The sequence below is a fragment of the Myotis lucifugus genome, unplaced genomic scaffold (genome assembly GCF_000147115.1).
Source record: "Myotis lucifugus unplaced genomic scaffold, Myoluc2.0 scaffold_377, whole genome shotgun sequence".
In the NCBI taxonomy this organism is placed as follows: Eukaryota; Metazoa; Chordata; class Mammalia; order Chiroptera; family Vespertilionidae; genus Myotis; species Myotis lucifugus.
The window spans coordinates 210886-231605 of NW_005871425.1; the positions used below are offsets into that span (position 1 = coordinate 210886).

Below are 20720 nucleotides of genomic sequence, written 5' to 3' on the forward strand. Positions count from 1 at the left end.
GAGCTCCGGTTCCCTATTCACCCCAGCACATGTTTGTGTGCGCGCGCACACACACACCAACACACACACACCAGCACACACAAGGAGTCCTTCCTGCACTCGTGCTTTAGCCGCCAACTCAGCACCACGTCAAAGATTCCTAAAAGCTTAAAGCACCAAGGAACCGAAGCCACTGGGCCCTTTCTCCCATCTTCCCCATCTCACCCAAGAGTAAGAGGCAAACCATCCTGTACGGATGAGAGTGCAGAACCCCCACAGCCATAAAAGCGACACCACTAGAGGTAAAGGGACTGTAGGATACACTTACTGCATACCTCAGCACACAGGACACCGCCTGTCACTACGTCTAATTCATCCCACCCACTCTGGACAGCAGGTGTGACCTGCCCAGATTGATCTGATCAGTGCCCCAGTGTCCCAGAGCCGGTGGCAGGTGGCTCTGCATCGGGGTGTGTGACACCCCCCCCCCCACGCTGTCCTTGGGGGCTGCATGAACAGCACCGGCATCACCTGTGCTGTGCCTCTTGGGAACCTGGCCCAGGCCCGGCCCTGCCAAGTTGATATCGTGGCCGCAGCTCTCGAGGACAGGTGTGGTATCACCTCCCAGTACGGAAAAGCAGCCGCACCCGGGCCTTATTTGTGGAGACTTAGAGACATGGTCACAGAGAGCCTTTAATCCAGGAAACACTGTAATCGGTGATAAAACGCAAAACAGGCTATTCACCTCATGGATTCTCACTCAACAGATACCCATGGGACACCTACCAGGTGCCAGGCGCTGAGTGGGCCCTGGACGTAAAGAAAGACAAAACTACAGGCCCTGCCCTCCTGGATCGCACACCTCCTTTTATAGGTGCCGCCAAAGAAAGCACCTTTCCTAAGCCAGAACCCCAAGCACAGTCTATTTCTAGTTTCAACTCTCCAGGTACTGATAAAAAATGCAGCAACGAGGAATGAGTAAGACAGGTGTACATTTCTAATCTCCAGAGTTGTACAGAATGGTATCTTTGCTGCCTATGCTGCTCTGAGGAGGACAAGGAGCAAATCAAACCTCCTCCTGCCTCAGCAGGATCCTCTCTCTATGCAAACACTCGCCCGTTTCACAACCCACCATCCTCCGACCGCCCAGGCGTCACCAGGAGCGGTACGCACACTCACCGACGCACCGGGCTTTAGTCAAAAGTAATGAATTCTGTGATAAAAAATTGATCTCTCTTGTTCTCATAATGTAGGCTCTGTCGAGAGAGCAAACAAACAGGGCTGTAGTAATTAATTAAAAAGAAAGAGTCTAATTAAATTTTTATGTTAGTGTACATAATGGGCAGAAATAGTAAACACTGCTTTAAAAACACAGGCTCAGAGCTATCACACAGCTAAGAGCTCCATGGCACTCGAGTAACCAGCAAGCCCTTACGTTCCTTGGTGCACGCACACAATTCCATCTCATTTTCTAACTCGCAGTAAGTGGCACTGAGTAGGAAGAGCAGAGAATTGTGAAATATTAAACACAATGTGGTCCAATTCTACAACTATTTATTGAGTGCTTCCCAGCGTCTGACACTGCGACCCAGCCATTCATTGCACCAGAATTTACTGGGTACCTAACACGCAAGCACAGCCTGACCTGGGTCCCGGGGTCCTTCCAGGTGATTACATGCAATCACGGCTCCTGGGTGATTACAAAAAGCACGTGCTCACACAGGACCCACCCCAGGCAACAGCTGCCAAGTTTCATCCAGGTGATTCCGGAAATTCATTCTAAGGCACAGGGAGAGATCACGTGATGTTTTCCCAGAGAAGGTGAGATTTACCTGCAAGACTACAGCTGAAATGTTAACAAACAGGCTAAGTTTCTTGCAGAAAGAGGAATGCTCTGAATATTTCTCGCCCGTTACTATATGGCATCCGTATGACCGTAGATGGCATGCCAGACTGGGCACCCCTCGCCATGGGTGTGGCCACAGCCGAATCTGAGGGTTACCAGCCCCGGAACACTGCGGCGGAGTGCACAGGATCCAGAAGGGACAGGTGTCGCAAGGTTTAAACTGGACAGCAAACTTACCTTCAGCTTCAGGTGGAAGTTAATGGGTAACCCTGACCTAATAATGACTTTATATGATTCTGTAAATGGATGGAGAGACACTGGGAAAAGACCTGTGGAAAGAAGCCCCCTGAGGTTGATGGGCCTGTTTAGAGGTGGTGACTTTCTTACGAAATGAAGAAGAAATGAAGAGGCCCCAGACCTTCACCATAACGCAAACCTCCAGCAGACACACTGCGCCCAAATCCTACCCCAACACCCATCACGGAACCAGCCTATTACATTTGTAACAAAGTCATCGGACACCAGCTTGGGCATTCATCTTTCCCAGCCAATGACACTTTACACACACTTTAAAGATTTGAGTTTATGCTAATAAAGCAGGACTCAACTCAAACAAACCAACTAAAAGTAAAACCCAAGCCTCTTCCCATTATTTCCAGAATAACAATTGACAAAGTCCTCAATGCCTAAAATTCAGAACACAGCAGAAGGTATTTGGAGCTCGACCATTGTTCTCAGCCAGGGGTGATTTTGCCCCTTCATGAAACATCTGACAATATCTGGAGACATTTTTGGTCATCACTGATTTGGGGGTGCTGTTGGCATGTGGTGGGTAGAGGCCAGGGATGTTGCTAAGCATCTTACAGGACAGTCCCCCTCCTCCTCTCCGCTCCGCCCCCAACATCGAAGAATTATCTGGTCTCAAATGTCAACAGTGCCTGACAAATTCACAAGGTTACACTAAAAATGTTGAGGTCCATGTTATGAGACGTTGCCCCAGTTCAGGAAGATTCTACCAGCTAACCTACCTCCCCTCATTCATGGCAAATTTCAATGTAACCTAAAAATAAACTATTTCTGAAGCACTCCCTTAGCTCCCAGTAGAAACCAAGTTAAATGTCTTTCCTGGTTGAGCTAGAGGCATTTTCTCCTGGTTTCCTTTCTTGCCAACTTGGAGCCCACAGAGATGCCAACAGGGAAGCTGCAGGCACAGACCTGCTGGGTGTCGGTACTTGTGGAGAGATGGGAAGCAAAAGGGTGCCCGCCTGCCAGCAAGAAACCTCCAGTCCTCAAACACGGCCCATGGGCCACTCCCAGCGGCTGCAACTTTTATGGGCAGAAACTGCCTTGCACTGGGAGTTTAAAAAACTTCCGTCAGCTCCAAACACACCCCCATTTTCCGCCACCCAGCCACCCCTGCCCTCATTTCTGGTCACCAGATTCCTGACTCTCAGACCCAAACATGTGAAGCCAGGGCAGAGAATGGAGACAGGGGGAGCCACGCTAACCACCTTGTGGGTGGTAGCATTTCACTTAAATTGCTATTTACATCCAGCCGGCTGCCTGGTGAAGACAGAGGGAGAGTCGAGCGAGAAAAGGCTATTTGTCTTCAGGTCAGGGCTAAGGACCAACTGATGAAAGGGCGAAACCAAGAGAAAAACCATGAAATATGTTTCTGCTTGGCCTTTCAAAAAAGCAAGTTGTTAGTTTATCCAAATGCTGCAAATGTTGGAAAATCGGAGCTATTAGCACAGAAAAGGTCATATGCTGAGTGTGACTCGTGGCGGTAAAACGCATCACCTGTGGCAATGCCAGCAGTCAGCGCCTGCCAGGGAGTCTGGAATTAAGGCCACACCATGGCCACGCTCTGCTCCAGGGATCCCTAACAGCAATGTTAGCCTCCGAATTCTCAGTGCCTGGGCCCAGCCCACACAGGGGTAGGTCCAAAGAAATGAATGATGGTAGAATGTAAAACAAGGTCTAAAAGAAACAGTGTTATAAACACACACACACACACACATTTACATAAATACATATGAAGAAAACAATGTTATAAATAAATAGAAAAGAAACACTGTTGCTTTTATTAAAAATTATTGCTATTCTTCTGTGGCTGGATTTTTTAAAAATATGTGATAAAATACACATAACCTAATTTTGCCATTTTGGCCTTTTGATGATGTTAATCCTCACCTGAGGCTGTTTTTTCCATTGGTTTTTAGAGAGGGTGGAAGGAGGGGGGTGGGGGGGAGAGAGAGAGAGACATACATCAATGAAGAGAGACACATTGACTGGTTGCCTAGACCAGGGCTGGAAATGGAGCCTGCAACTGAAGTATGTGCCCTTGACCAGAATTAAACCTGGGGCCCTTCAGTCCACAGGCTGATGCTCTATCCACTGAGCTAAACTGGTTAGGGCTTGGTCATTTTTTAAAGTGCACAGTTCAGTGGCATTGAGTGCATTCATATGTTGAACAACCCATCATCACTATCTATTTCCAGAACTTCTTCATCACTCCAAACAGAAACTCTGTACCCATTAAATAAACATGAACTTGCAGTTCTCCTCTCATCTCAGCCCCTGGTAACCTTTAGCCTACTTTCCTTCACTATGGGTTTGCCTATTCAAGGAACCTCATCTTATGTGGACTCATAGAATACCTGTCCCTTTTGGATCTGGCTTATGTCACTTGGCATAATGTCTTCAAGGCTTATCCACATTGCAACCTGTATCAGAATTTATTATTCCACTAGAGGCCCAGTACACAAAATCGTGCACCAGTGGGGTCCCTCAGCCTGGCCTGTGGGAATCGGGCCGAAACCGGCTCTCTGACATCGCCCAAGGGGTCCCGGAATGCAAGAGGGCACAGGCCAGGGGAGGCACGATCAGGGCCGGGGAGGGACACAGGAGGTTGGCCAGCCAGGGAGGGACTGAGGGAGGGCTCCAGGGCATGTTTGGCCTGTCTAGCACAGTCCCGATCGGCCAGAACCCAGCAGCAAGCTAACCTACCGGTCGGAGTGTCTGTCCCCTGGTAGTCAGTGCACGTCATAGCAAGCAGTTGACCAGCTTTAGCATATCAATGGCATACTAGAAGCCCGTTGCACAAAGATTCGAGCAATAGGCCTTCCTTCCCCTGGCTGCCGGCACCAGGTTTCCTCTGGCACCAGGGACCCAGGCCTTTGGTCCGGCCGCAGCGGAGAAGCCAAGCCTCTTCAGTCTTCACTCTGGCCGGAGCCTTCAGTCTTTGCTCTGTGCCTGCGTATGCAAAATTAACCGTCGTCTTTGTTGGGTTAATTTGCATACTCATCCTGATTGGCTGGTGGGCGTAGCGGAGTGACACCAATTTGCATGTTTCTCTTTTATTAGTGTAGATTACATTTTGATGGGTTGAATGGATGGCCGGACACTTAGCATATTAGGCTTGTATTATATAGGATTGCACACATAAACCAGATTGTGTTTATCCAATCATTGGTTTATTCATTGATTTTGTTTATTCATTGTTTCCACCGGTGCTGCTTTTTAACTACTAGGAAGATTAATGAATTGGGTGGAGCAATTGCAGAGGTGAAAACCAGTGTAGACTCAGATTCTAAAACTAACTCCCCATGTGATCCTGAGAACCATTTCAGTGTTCTTACTTATAAAACTGAGGGACGGAATTAGACAGACCAGAGTTCTCTAACATTTGGGGGGCCATCACCTAGAGTAAGAAATAGATTTTTCATTAGGACAGAGTTCATACAAGAGAAAAAAAACGGCTGCAACCCCTAAGTTGATTTTACATCCTATTAGTGAGTGCAACTGAAGCTTTGAAATACCCTTATTTTAGATTACTTTCTCCCAAATTGGTCTTACTTTGAATACATTAAGTGCCCCCCCCCACATCACCCCCCCAAAAAAGGTGTCTTTCATAAATTGTGGGAAACATCTGATTTAGCTCACTACAAAGAAGTTAATGAGCTGCATATCCCAAAAGTTACTGACCGTGGAAAACTTCACACATACTCACAAGCAATCTTAACATCTCTGGAAACTGCTCACTGTAGCACCCGTTTGGGGAACACTACACAGGGTGATTGTAGGCTCTTTTCGGCTCCAACATTCTATGCTATAAGACAGTAATTCTCAACACTACAGAGAGGAGCAAATACCCCCGCCACCCCCACCACATGGCTGTGGCTCAACTGAGGCAGTGATTTAAACACTATATCTGACTATATCTATGATAAATATATATGATTATATATTAAAAATTTAAAACTAATAAAAATTTAAAAGAAAAACAAGAGACTATTTTTAAGAACTGTTAAGTTCATAGCAACATGAATGGGAAGTATCCCCAATAGACACAGCCTCTTCCCCAATCAACATCCTTTATAATTGTTAAAAGCTCCTCAAAGTGATTCTGATACCCCACTCATTGTCCCCTTAATGCTGATCTAGAGACTGTTAAAAGCAAATTTTCCAAGACTAATTGCAAAATAGTTCAATGGTCTAGCATACCAATTTCAGTTGATTCTCTCAAAGTTAGTAATCATTCCTACACCTTTTTAGATGACAGCAAACATCCTCACGAGTTGCATTTTGCCACCCAAGTAGTCCATCCAACCAGGTACATACAGGCACATACACACCATTTCTTCTGACCTAAGTGTCACCAGAGCAAATATGCCATGTCGGAGCACCATTTTGATAGTGATTAAGAGCTGAATTTATACACTCAGGTCAACCAGAATTAGGCATTTTCTGGACTCTTCACGGCTTATTCCTCAACAAACATTTGTGTCTTTAATCCATTTTGTGACTTCAATGTCAAATAAAGGATGCTAATTACATTTATTCATTTCTAAGTCACAAATACTTACTGAGTGAGTACATGTTGGAGGTTTCAGCCCATCGTTAGAAGGTTTTTTTTTAAGAATGTAAACAAAATATGTTACTTTAACAATGACCACAAAGCACACTCAAGCTTCAAAAGTTGGTAAAGCCCTTGTCAGTTTTCCCTGAAGACATATTAACAAATAAATAAAAACTACACATAGAAAGGATTAGAAAGTATGTTGAAATATGACCACAGATTCCCAAGAATGACAGAGTGTTCAAGCAGGCTGAGAAAAAACACCACCACCAACAAAACCACCAAAATCCTAATTAACTTTAAGAGTGAAATTCATGGACAAGGCAAGCTCTTTAATACTACAAACTTGGAATTTGTTTTTCTTATTAAACCGTCAGTATAAATAATCTCCAAAAGCATAAAACTCAAATTGAAAATTTGAGAAAATATGATATAATAGAAGTGGGCCTTCTTTGTGTGTACACGTATGTACACGTACACACACACACACACACACACACACACACACACACACACACACGGCCTGCTCCGCAGTCATTTCCCCCACAGTGCCTTCCTCCATCCACACAAGTCAGACCCTCTCAGCTTCCTCTGCACCACGCCCCACCAAGTCCCAAGCCCGCCCTCCAATTGTCTTGGTTCCCTCCGCTCCATCCCCAGTTTCATCTCCACCGGCTTCTCTATTGTGGAGCCCTCCTAAATGGTCTCACCTCCATTAGTCCCATCCTCATTACGCTACAAAACCTGCCTTTTAAAAAGTGATATGCCATTCTTCCTTTTCCACGCTCACCTCTTCAGCTATTAGATACCCGAGAATAAATATTTCCATAGAAGACAGTGACCACAAGGTGCCAAATTACGGTGGGAAGAGCTCAGTTTCTGGAGTCAGAATAGTGAGACCATCTGACTCAGGTCCCAGCTTAGCCATTTTCGAGCCACATGACCTGCCATTGCAGGCACGTGAAAACCTCTCTTAGCCTCAGTTCTCTCAGATGTAAAACAGCGCTAAAATCAGTCTCATCAGACTCTTATAAGAATTAAATCACTGCCTAAACAATGTCTGTTAAACCAAGCCTAGCACAAAGTAGGTGTTCAATAAATGCCTGGCTTTCTGCCTCCCACCCCATAGCCAGCATGGTTTAGGGTCCAAAGCAGGGGAAACTAAATTTAAAATTCTTTACAATCCTACAGTGCTAAAGAGCTTACACTCGTAGTTTATTTCTTAGAAGTCTAGAATATTGGGTAAAAATGGATTTTTGTTTGACTCTGCATCAGAGTTATTTCACAGAAATACAGGTTGGTTTTCCTGTAACTGTGACTTCAACAATCCCGATGACAGAATATGCCACATCTAAGAGGTGAGGGGAGGAGGGGGTGGTGTCAGAAAGAGGGAACTTCAAAGGGCTTTAATCAGAATAAAATTCCACAGGAGTCACCCTATGTCCAATCCTTTCTTTCTCAACACAGCCCCTTAAAGAGCTGGGAGGAGGAGCCGCTGAGCTAGGGGTCCTCAGCTGGCCGGGCCTCGGCATTACCGCCGGAATACTTTCTGCAGAGCCCGGGGCCTGGGCACCGCCTGCTTGTGAGCTCTGCACACAGATTTTAACGTACAAAGAATCGAGATCTTCTTCTTTTAGCAGGTAGGGAAGGGTAACATTGGGTGACTTCCTTCTTCAGGGATGAAAGTGAGACGGTGGGATTTGGAACAGGGAGAGAGAGAAAGCAGCAAGCTGTAGAGCAGGGAGGAGATGGGCTTTGTTCTCCTCAAAGGAAAGAATGGGGGGGGGGGGGGGTGCTAATGAGTGACTGCCAAGAGATTTAAACACGGATTATGTATCTGCTGGAGAAGGAGCACAATCGGCTGTGTGGCCAGCCCGCGGTGAAAACTTTTCCCATTACCATCAGGGCAGGGAGAGCGGGCCTTACCTTTCAAGTGCCCCGCGGTGCAGGGAGTGTGTAGAGGAGGCTTCTTTTCAAAGGGAGAGCAGTGAGACAAAGCGGAGCGGTCGGGCCAGCACCACCTTAAGCACATTAGCATTTCCTATGGCAGCTGCAAAATGTTTAGTCCTCTGACAATATCTGGTGCCTTGGAATCAACAGCCTGGAATTTATAACTTTTCCATCCAGAGTAGCGTGATGGGTCTCTGGGGCTTCAGGGATGACCCGGTCCAAATGTGTGGTGCCCAGAGGTACCGCAGGGCCTTGGCGGGCAGATGGGGAAGGAACCGCAGGGCCAGAAGCACCAACACTGCAAAATCACTCAGGTACCTTCAGAGAGCAGAGCGTCTCCCTCCCCTCCCCCGCCCCTTGTCTTGGGACAGTGAAGGGAGGAGGGTGGCCAATTACTCTGGCATTCCTGAGCAAGTAGAAGGAAAAGTTTTTGCACTATTTTCATAACCTGTGCTCTAAGAGGAATCATTGATAAATATCACCTGTACGCAGGTTCTGTTTAAAGCAGCAGTCACCAACCTTTTGGACCTCACAGACAACCGGTTGGGGACTGCTGGCTTAAAGCACAGGGGCTGAGACCTCAGTCCTGGCTTTCACCGATCTTAAATCTCATAGAAACTACACAATATAAAGTATAAAAAGATACCTTATAGTGCAAACCCATATACACAAAGGTCAACCAAGTCCCTCGGAGACAGTACAGGATAGAGCCCCTGTGTGACTGCAGGTCCACAGAAGGGCAGGACCTGACAGACAGGGAGGCTGGGGAGAGCAGGGGAAGCCAGGGCCACACTCTGAGAGCTTGGAGCTTCAGATCTTGTTTATTTTTCTGCATCCTTACCCCTTCCTCCTGAGATTTTCACAGCTGCTGTACGAACGTATCCATCTGCCCAGCTGGGTCCACTCCACAGCGAGTGCAGGTGGACAGAAGGCTGGACAGGGGCCGGGGGCCTGAGGAACTCACCACAGGGCCAGAACACCCACCTCCAGCGGGCGCCTGTGCAGGAAAGTTTAAAGGTGGAAGGGCGATAACTCTATGTGCCTCCATTTCTCTATAAGCAAAAAAGGGGTGTGCTCATTTTTAACTCAGAAGAATCCTAAGAAACTCTGCTCTCCTTGCTGTTTTAAAATAAATTATTTCACTCAGAAGCCCCAGTTGCAGAGAGAAGAGGGAGAGAAGAGAAGGAGGTAGTGGAAGAGAAGGAGGAGGAGGAGGAGGAGGGGGAGAGGGAAAAGGAAGGGGATAGAGATAGCTGTAAAAGTTCTTTCTTCAGTCTTTTCCTCTGAATGTGTGTTTTTTTTTCCCCATTCACTTTTATTTCTGTCAAACCAGATGGGGAGTGTGTGTGTGTGTGTGTGTGTGTTGGGTGAGGGGTACTAAGTCTCTTAGAGATATGGGTGGATTAAGCAAGCTGGTGAACAGACTTTGACCGAAACTTTCCATTTAAAAGTAGATAAACACACAGTGAACATGTCTCAACTTGGACTCTATTGTGATTAAGCAACTCAAACTAAAAAAATAAAGATTAAAAAAATGTGTCTCAATGGCTTATGGATGTTTTCCCCAGATGACTTAAGAATCAGAAGTTCGAAATTAATGTGGAATTTGAAGATTCTCACATGCTTTCTGCAAGTTTCACATACACGGCAGGATCTCAAAGATGGTTTAAACAAATAATGCGACACGGACCTCATGCGAAAAACAACAAAAGGTTAAGAATGTGATCAAAGGCTCTGGCCAGAAACACGTGATTCCACAGAGCAAGGACACCAGTTTGGCTCTCCCACGGAGATTTACACAAAGGAGGGGGTGTTGCTCTCGCTAATTCAGTGGGTAAACAATAGGGGGAAGGTCTATGGTTTGATGGGCAGCTTTTGGAAATGATCTTCTGCTTGGCAAACCACTGCAGTGATAATTTTACTCACTCGGAGGAAATGCAAAGAAGTGTCACTAAAACAAGGGAGGTAATTACAGGGCATGAATCAAAAAGCTGGATGACACAGAGCGGGGAGTAACTAAATCAGTCCCATCTCGGTCTTGAAATCTGGACTTAGCAATTCCAAGAGAAGAACCGGACCTTTCATTTCTGAGTAACGGAGCCGTGCCTATCTCCCTTAATGTTCGTCTCCAGCCTGCACAGTGTGTGCTGAGAGAATGACAAACACCGTGTAGATAAAATCTACTGTCCTTGCAACTCAACAGACTTAAAACACTCAAGAGTTCGAAAGGCATTAACTTGAAATTCTCCCTGCAAAAATGAAATCTCTTTGAAGGGTCTTGGCAGCTGGTTGTCCAGCTTTGGCCGTCATCCCCACGGGTACCCAGCTCCTGTTAGGTGCCTGGCACAGTTCTTGATGCTATTCTCTTAGAGAGATCTTTCTTGAAGACCCAACCTTTCACCCGGCCGGTGTGGCTCAGTGGTTGAGCATCGACCCATGAACCAAGAGGTCAAGGGTTCGATTCCTGGTCAGGGCACATACCTGGTTTTGGGCTCCATCACAAGTAGGGGGCCTGAAGGAGGCAGCCGATTGATGTTTCTCTCTCATCAATGTTTCTATCTCTCTATCCCTCTCCCTTCCTCTCTCTCTAAAATCAATTTTAAAAAACTTAAAAAACAAAGACCCAATCTTTCTTTCAATAATGTCTACCCATTAGACCTAAACCCCTCGTAGCTGATGGCACCAACCCCCTAGCCCGCTTCCTTCATTATCTCAAAGTGCTCCTCCCATCTGGATGGCAGCTTCCTGGTGAGGTCTGATCCTCACTGAAGTGGGAACTACTGGCCACCATATCAGCTTGTTCAAATACATATCATTTATTAATATCACCTAAGACTGCCTTTGACCAATCGTATTCACTGCTGAGTAAACTAATCCTTCCCCCATTCTATCTCCCTCAAATCTTTTATGAAGGATGGATTCCACTGTCCAATCTTATTATATTACACCTCGATTTCTTACACCCCTCCCCCCAAGCTATAAATCCAGACCCATTTAGTGTAATGAGAAGCTTACACACAGCAGTGATAGGTTTTTATGTTCTGTTGAGATGAAAAATTTGCCTCTTTTACACCACTGCCAAACAACACACTGCCCGGCTGTGTTCACACTGCACATCGTTGGATTCGTGCATTTTTGACAGTTCTTCCACATTTCTAACATGGAGATCAATCCCCCTCCCACCTCCTACCCCCCACCTCTGGGAAGAATGCACATCAGCCCCACCTAGCAGACATTTCCTGCCTCTAACAATATCTAAGAGGTTCTGATCAGGAATCTGCCAGGTCCTTTGCTGGCTATTTGGAGAACCAACTAAACAGGAAACAAACTGGCAAAGACCCCAGACTCCTCCTGATCCTGATTGACACTTTAACTTTCTAACCAGGAAAATCAGGGACACAGAACCTCTATGTTATCCATCATCTCAGTAGCCAGCAACAGAAACTCACAGGTAGAAAATCTGAAGAGAACCTAATATTTCTGCTATTAGAGTTTGTACCAGGAGCCCCTAGAGTTCGGAGGATGAGGTCACTGCACATGGCTCTCTCAGCCATGAGTTTTACTCAGCATCTGAGCAAAATAGATAAAATCAGCCCAGCTGTTTACACATTCAACTTCCAAAGTGAGTATGAAAACAGAATAAACTTGGATGACTGGGCACAATATTCCTATGATATGCCTAGTACGTAAGTGCTCAAAGATAGCAGGGACAGTTTTCCATTTAAATAAAATAGGATTAAATGAGAATGAAATATACAATGGACAGCACACTGAAGGCAAAACGCTGAGATCAAAACTACTCTGAAATCAAATCAGAAAATACAATGGAAGTCAACAGATAATCTATAATTTAAAAAAAAGGTAATATGCTAATTAGACCGGATGTCATTCCGGAAGTCCTTCCTGATAAAGCTGGGGCAGGAGGGAAGCCAGCCTGGGTCCCGGGTGCCTGTGGGTGGCCCGGGGGAAGCCAGCCCGGGTCCTGGGTGCTGGAGGGAAGCCGGTGCCAGCAGCTAGGGGAAGAAAGGCCTACTCTTGCACAAATTTTCTTGCATTGGGCCTCTAGTATAATTTAAAATGCAAATAAAATTATAGCCAACAAATGGGTTTTTAAAGCTCACACTGTAAATGAGCATGGTTTGTTATATGAGTGACACCCCTCTAACAATTTTAAGCCTTTTCTATTATTTGTCTCCTCCAATTTTTTAACAAAATTAAATTTATATTTCCAAGTACTTATTAGAAAATCTTGGCATTCAATCCCACATCCATTTTACCACATGAATTTAGCGCTTCCCTCTCCATATTGAGTGTAATGCAGCTTCGTATGTTTTTTTAAAAGTTAACATTCTTTTTAAAAAATATATATTTTATTGATTTTTTACAGAGAGGAAGGGAGAGGGATAGAGAGTTAGAAACATCGATCAGCTGCCTCCTGCACACCCCCTACTAGGGATGTGCCCGCAACCAAGGTACATGCCCTTGAATGGAACCGAACCCAGGACCTTTCAGTCTCAGGCTGATGCTCTATCCACTGAGCCAAACCAGTTAGGGAAAAAGTTAACGTTCTTTAAAAAATTATTCAAAGGAAAATTATTCTAGCAGCTTAAGCATACTCATTCAAAATATGTAATACCTCACCATTTTTAATTAATTAATTAGTTAATTAATTAATTAAAAATACTTACCTGAGGATATGTTTTATTGATTTTTGAGAAAGAGGAAGGGAAAGAGAAACATTGATCTGTTGCCTCCCCATACCTTCCCTGACAGAGGATAGAGCCCCTCAACCTAGGTATGTGCTCTGACTGGGAATCGAACCTGCAACTTTTTGGTGTACAGGATGACACTCCAGCCACTGAGCATCCTGCCAGGGCTGCCTCACCCTTTTTAATTAAACTTACACAAGTAAGTGTACTGAACATAAGACTCATTTAAAAAACTATTTATAGTTTCCATCACATCTGTTGCTTACAAGTAAATATACTAGTAAGTGGTGTAATAATGATGCAACTAGCCTAAATCCTCACAGTCCTTTATGCTTGACTGAATAAAAACTTGCAATGACACAACAATCTAACAAACTCCTTCAATGCACGTGAACACCGACTTTCTTGTGGCGCTGCAGTTTTTCTGGCAACTATTAAATGCACGACACTTTGAATAACTGAAATGACAGATGTCTTAAAAGGTAAAAAAAAATTACTGGATGTTACCCAAGCAACGGATTACTTGCTGTGTGCAAATTCAGCATTTTAGTGGGGGGATTAACAAGCTTAACATTCTGAGGACTTTCTAATCGTCTAATTGTCTAAAAGGATGAGCTCCCCACACATCTCACCTTCCCTACCCCCTCCCATTCCCCGCCCCCCATCGCCATTATCAGTTCCCTCCTTGGGCCAAAGCTTAGTTACCTGCTGAGGAATCTGAAGATGTCATTAATTCAACTGTATACTGACCACTCTACAATTTCTACCTTCTTAGTGGTATTACTCTGCTACACAGGCATTGAAAGAGTTTTAAAGAATAAACTCACAGCACATGAACAGAAAGGCAAGTAGGATGAACTAGAATCTTTTGCTGAATCAGCACTAAAATCAGCCCTTTTCACAAAGGCCCTCAATATCTGAAAGGCTAAATCTTTGGAGAGGTGGTATTTACTTACTTACTTCTTTCTTTATTTTTGCGGCTCATTAAATTGCTCAGAAGAAGTAAAGAGAGGCATAAAGAGCTAAATGATAAGTTTAAATGTCCAAAATTTCTTTGCCAAAAAATAAATAAATAAAAGTGAGAGCAACAGAAACTTTCCTGAAATGTTTTGATTCGTCAAACCTTGAAGTCATCCAAGTAATAAAGTTTTAGATCTAGATGATCAAATAACAGTCGTATGGATTTCTCTAACTTCGTACATGTTAGACCACTATATTTTACACAAACTATAAAATCGTCTGTCATTATTAGGGGGAAGATATTGAAACAACAAATGGAAGGTTCAATGGGGTGGTGGTGGGGGGGGGGGGTCTCCTCAATCAGGGCTTATGTTCATCTAGAGCCCAATCGTGGCCGACCCATCACACAGACCCACAGACCAGAGGCTTCTGAGATGCTGAGCTGTCTCCCAAATTAGATGGATTTCATTAAATTTCCCTTCTCTGAAAACTGACCATCCAGGAAACTACAAACCATGCTGTTTGATTAATTTGTAAAACCTGTTACCACCTGTGCCGAGAGATGATTAAAGTGCTTTTTCAATAAACTGATTTTGGATCGGTGCCTATACCAGTGAAGGTATCACATACGATGCACATACATATGTGCCTTTTTAAAGCAATCTGTTGTCATGAAGATTGGTATGAGATATCTGCTATTTACAGGGTGTTGATCTAATACTGTAAAGGTTAAGCTCTAACTCCTGGAATGGAGGAGTGCCTACCTAACTCATCTGAATTTTTCTGTAGGGGAAATTTGTCTCTACAGCCATTCATTCAGTCATTTGTTTATAGTAGTGTGGACGCAGAGATATTTATTTCATACTAGTGGCCCAGTGCATGGATTCATGCACATTGAAAGGAAATTAATTAGAAGAAATATTTTTAAATTGCCAGTGCACGTCGGACATACAACTGGTCACTTAGCCTATTATATATATAGACTAGAGGCCCGGTGCACGAAATTCATGCATGGGTAGGGTCCCTAAGGCCTGGCTGGCGATCAGGGCCAATTGGGGCCTATCTTCGTTCTGTGCCGCCTCCTGTGATCAGCGCACGTCATAGAGAGCGATCGAACTCACAGTCTCCCGGTCAAACTCTCGAGTGGACACTTTGCATATTAGCCTTTTATTTATAGGAGGATTTGGGGTTACAACCCAATGCTATGTTATTTGTTTTCTTGTCCTAGTTTTGGCCATTGGGAGCAATTTCAGGTTGGCTCTGGTATCCCTCCGACATGCCCCATCCTTTTGTTTTTGAACATTTCATTACTTTCTTCTCCATGTTTTTTATCAGCAAAAAATGCCTTAGTTTAAAAAAGGGCTTTTATGGGTTGAATTGTGTCCCATCTCCCCCAATTCATGTTCAAGTTCTGGCTACCAGCACCTGAGAATATGACCTGATTTGAAATGGAGTCACTGGAGATGTAATTACTAAAATGAGGTCATACTGGGGTAGGGGTGGGCCCCTCCTTCAATATGAACAGTGTCCTTACAAAAGGTGGGAATTTGGGCACCGACAGCACACCAGCAGAGCACCATGTGAATATCCGGGCGATGCTTCTTCGGGCCAACGAATGTCAAAAAGTGCCAGCAAAACAGCAGATGTGCCCTCAGAAGGAGTCAACCTTGCTGACACCTTGATCTTGACCTTCTAGCCTCCAGAAGGGAAAGAAAATGAATGCCTGTTGTTACTCAGCTGTTGCTTTGCCATGGCAGCCTTTGCAAACAAATAAGGAGCTAATGTCATTGAACTCTGCATTCCCATGAAAAACAATGCATAAATGTGGTATCAAAAGCAGCAGGAACGTCCTAACAACCATCTAAGAGTACACTGGCAATGAGAGCACGCACTTCGGACATGAACAGAGTGTGGGGGCAGTGTTTTCAGAGCCCTCCTTTCCCCTGCAGAATGTTCGGCCACCTGCAGCTTGGCTCAGAGCGCTCCCTGCCAAGCACACCTGCGAGTACAAGCAATAACCACCCATCTAGCGTAATCACCATCTTCAACATGCTAAGTACCAGCTCCGTGAAAGCTGAGCATTTCCCAGGTGCCCCGCACAGCAAGCCTGCACGGAGCTGACACGGGAGACCCAGCCATGTCATGTCAGGTTGGCATTTCTGGTCGCTGTTTAATGACTCACTCTGCCCCATTTCCATCTTCCCTAAGTCACGTCAACAAGTGGCCAGAGGCTTAGAATGGGGCTGAATACCACCTCATTAGAAGTCATACAAATATCGTACAGTCATCCAGTATTTAGTACCCTAAGCTCTCCCATGAACGGCTTTCAGTCCTCAGGAAAGAGAAGTGACTTGCTCTTACAGAGTTAAGACATGGAAGAGGCCGGCTAGAATCTGATCTGTCACCTCACACCACATCCAGTGACCTTCATGGAGGTGAAATCCAAGCACCGGGGTGGGTAAATATGGGAACGTTTTTCTTTCTTCAGTTAACTGGGGGACAAGGCGCTGGCGGTGACAGTACAGGATCTGGAGTAATTGTTTGGAAATCGTTTTCATTAACAAAGCTCTGGTTGTCTGCATTTTTATGCCTACGTTAAAAATCTAATGAAGTCATTAGGCTCAGGCCAGCTCGGGAAGCCTCGCCTGAGTGTGCATCCCTCCTGCAACCCCCAGAGCTCTGCTATAATCCTTCAAATTATTAAATAATTACCGCGTTTCCCTTGGGTCACGCTTGGCAACAAAACACTGGTCTAAATGAACCAACGATATGACCCAGTGAATAACACTTAATGTTCTTAACTTCCCCGAGCAGCCGAAGGATATGAAATACTTCCGAGGTCCAAGGTGGGGAATAGAAGAAGGAGTATTCTGTGAGGTCTGGAGGGTAGGGAGAGTAGAATGACAAAGGAACAAGAGAATCTGGGAAATATTCCAATAACTGGTGTCATCTCCTCCCCCACCAACCCTGTATGTCGGCAATTCTCCACTCTGATCCTAGTTCCCTTCCAGATTTCAGGAGTGGCTACAGCCACCAGAAGAGAACCAGGCATATGGCTCTGTCCTTCTGGACGTTTCTACAACGTTGGCTGGGTTGCTCTGGAAAATCCCATTCTATCTCCGACAGCTCTGTGACCTCAAGTTGTCATTTCCAATCAAGTATGCTTCCACTGATTTTTATGAACATAGACAAAAGCTGCTACAACCATTTCTCCCCCTCCCAAATCTTTCAAACCTACTGTAGTTGCTATGTTAGGTTATTTGTTTCTAAGGCAACAGCGTATATCTAAGTACTAATGGCCTGTCCTTTTGCCAGGCAACAAACAGCCTTGTGATGCAACTGCACCTGTCTCGGCTACGCGTTACTATGGAGACGCTCTGGTTGCTATGGATACCATCACGCTAATCGCCTAGCAAAGGCAGACATACAGCAGTCTTCTCAGAGAGCCCAGCTGTTCCTCCCCGTCTCTTGCTGAAGACTGATTGTCTACCCCTGTGATGGAATGCTCTCAACTGAGATGCGCAGGAACTTCATTAACGCCGTTTCCGAGCATCCCTCTGCTCCTTTCTGCAGAGCACAAGGCTAGAGAAAGGATCTGCAGAGCCGTGGACCACAAAACTGCTGAAATCTATGAAGTCACGCCGTTTCTCATTGACATAAACCTGCAGTCCAAGGATAATTTCTCTCCGCTGGGTGGTCACAACAGAAACATTACTAGACATTAAAAATTATTCTTCTACCCTAGCTGGTTTGGCTCAGTGGATAGAGCATCAGCCTGTGGACTGAAGGGTCCCAGGTTCGATTCCGGTCAAGGGCACATACCTCAGTTGCAGGCTCCTCCCCGGCCCGGGCCCTGGCCGAGGCTCATGCAGAAGGCAACCAATCAGTGTGTTTCTCTCACATCAGTGTTTCTCTCTGTCTTTCCCTCTCTCTTCCATTCTCTCTAAGTCAATGGAAAAATGTTCTCGGGTGAGGACAAAAATAAATAAATTATTCTTTCTGTAGGATTGAGGGCTTTATTTCAAAGCCAAGCACTGTGTAAGATAAAATCAATTTTAAAAGTTGGTTCTGTTCTATGTGGCTTTAAAAAAACACACAATCTAACACTAATCACACTTCTTTGAAAAGTAACAAGCTACACATCCTCCCCTCCACTTATATCTTTATAAAAATGGCACCGGGGACCTCCTTGCCGCAACACAAATGGGCATGTGAAGGGGAACAGACGTCTCGATGGTTCTCTGCGCTTGGCTCTGAAGAGGCAAACACCAAGTAACCACAACAAAACGGTCACTCGGGAGCCCGTCCACATGGCGACCAGAACGACAATAGTGGGGTGAGTCCTGCAGTGGACACTGTAGGCACTCCGGTCAGAGGACAGGAAGACAGACTCCCTTACGCGGCTCATTCTGTACTTTTATTCCAACAAACTGTGGCACGCTGAGAAGTCAGAGCTGTCAACTTTTCCTGGTACATGTTTCTACCCTGGAAGGCAGTCTCTCACCCGCCCTGAAGCCTTCGGAAAACCCATTCCTCCAAAGCAGCAAAAGCGGTAAGGTTTGCAAGAAACACTACAGCAGAGGTACCTCCGATAAGACTTTCTCTCTTTCTCATTTGCCTATTTTCAAAAGCATGCAGTCTATTAAATTAGTTTCAGCGCCGGTCTCTGCCAATATAAGGCAACTTCAGTAGACAAAAAAAAAAAAAGTAAATCTGAATTGCTTACCTTTGATATGCCTGAGGAGAGGCGGGAGGTGTATTGAACACATGAGGGTGTGGGTGATAAGGTGTCTTTTTCAAAGCCTGAATTAGATTTTGTCTATACTCCGGGTCTATGCACCACAATGACCCTTTCCCAATACTCTGCAAAGAAAATGAAAATACAACAGTGATTAGTACAGAAAGTATTATTTTGCATGAAGTAGATGTGTAGCGATTATCATAGTTACTTAAGAAAATTAAAATACAAAAGTGAGTAGTACAGAAAATATTATTTTGCATGAAGTAGATTTATAGCTACTATTCACTTATTTTTTGAAAGCCTCTCTCACTTATTTGTCAACTGTTTGCCAGCCGTAAATACCATAATATTATAATTATACTCGGACAACAGAAACCGGAACCTGCGCTTCAGTGTAACTCGTGTGAAGTCTGACAGACAAAATGAACATATTACCAGGTGAGGCTGAGACCATAATATTGTCGTGTTCATATCTTAACGGCCAAAACCACTTAGATTCCTTTACTATTTTTCAGTGTCAACTTTGAAGAACACGTATTCTCTTCTAAAAATGAATTTTAAATGTCAGATTTGAAACAGTGAAAGAAAACGTGGGCTAAGGATGCCTCTCCATCTCCGCTTTAGAAAAACAAGACTTGTTGTTGTTTTTAAACCCTGTTACATGGTACTACTTTGCAAGCCAGAAAAGTAATCTGCTCCTTTTTTCCTACTAACTCGCAAAAGTATGACATTTAAGCTTGAAGTGGAATTCTGTAATTCTCCCCCGAGAAACAGAAGAACTGGGGCTGCGGTAAACCTAAGCCAGCCTGCATTTATCTTCCGATTCCTCTGTTCCCAGCGCTCTGCTCCAGGCCTAACGGGGTTGTCTTTAGAAGTCCAACTTTAAAATGCAAATTTTATAAAACTGGTTACATGGAATGAGAAAGACTTGCTGAGGCCCACTTTCTGTGGGAGGCTTTTGGTCTGTGGACGGCGTTTTATTAAAAAAAAAAAGTCTCTCCCGTGAGGCCCATGGGACTGGCAGCTGGCCGATGGGCAGTCTCTGCTCCGACTGCTTTCAAGTGACCGAATGTACCCGGGCTGTTTGATAAGGTCATTTGTAAATATTTACTGATTTGGAGAGAAAAGAAGTCAAATTACATAAACCCATGCCCACCCCATGTTTCCAGCCAACGGACTCTCTTATTTTCAGAACTATTGTACTCCAGGAAGATTTAGAGAGCAAACAAGAAAATTGCTTAACTATTACTAGGGAGTGGGTGGGGGAGCCCAAGAAAATCTCTGAGGAAAATAAGTGAGTCTGAAAATCTTTAAAGAAGCTTAAAAATATGTGTATTTCAGTCAGTTCACCAAATCATTTACTTACAAACTTATTCACAGAATGCATTAGAATTCTTTACTAGCAGCACCATCAGCAAGCAGGGGAGCCGCAATTAACTCTCGCTGGTGGGCTGAGGGCAGGGAACTGCTCAAGGCCAAGGTCAGAAGCGGGAGCCCGTCACCCCAGTCACCCGCTCCCAGGCGCAGCCCTGACCCCAAACACTGGTCCATCAGACCCAAGTTCCCAGTTTAATCACCCCGCTGTGTAAAGATGCCAAAGATTTCAACTTGGGAAAATCCAGCATCCCTTTGTGGCCTTTTCTTTCGTGTGTCCATTTCCAAGCCCAGAGCATG

General features: G+C 44.9%; 1 protein-coding gene across 10 annotated transcripts in view; it reads right to left on the reverse strand.

The window, feature by feature from the left end:
• The window catches only part of FOXN3 (forkhead box N3), a 359245-nt gene that overhangs the window by 147340 nt on the left and 191185 nt on the right, over positions 1-20720 (reverse strand). For all 10 annotated transcript variants that reach the window (XM_023765124.1, XM_023765120.1, XM_006101670.3 and 7 more), the window contains exon 3: positions 19032-19168. In XM_023765124.1, the coding sequence (XP_023620892.1) occupies positions 19032-19168 (137 nt within the window). The remainder of the gene's footprint in view (positions 1-19031; positions 19169-20720) is intronic.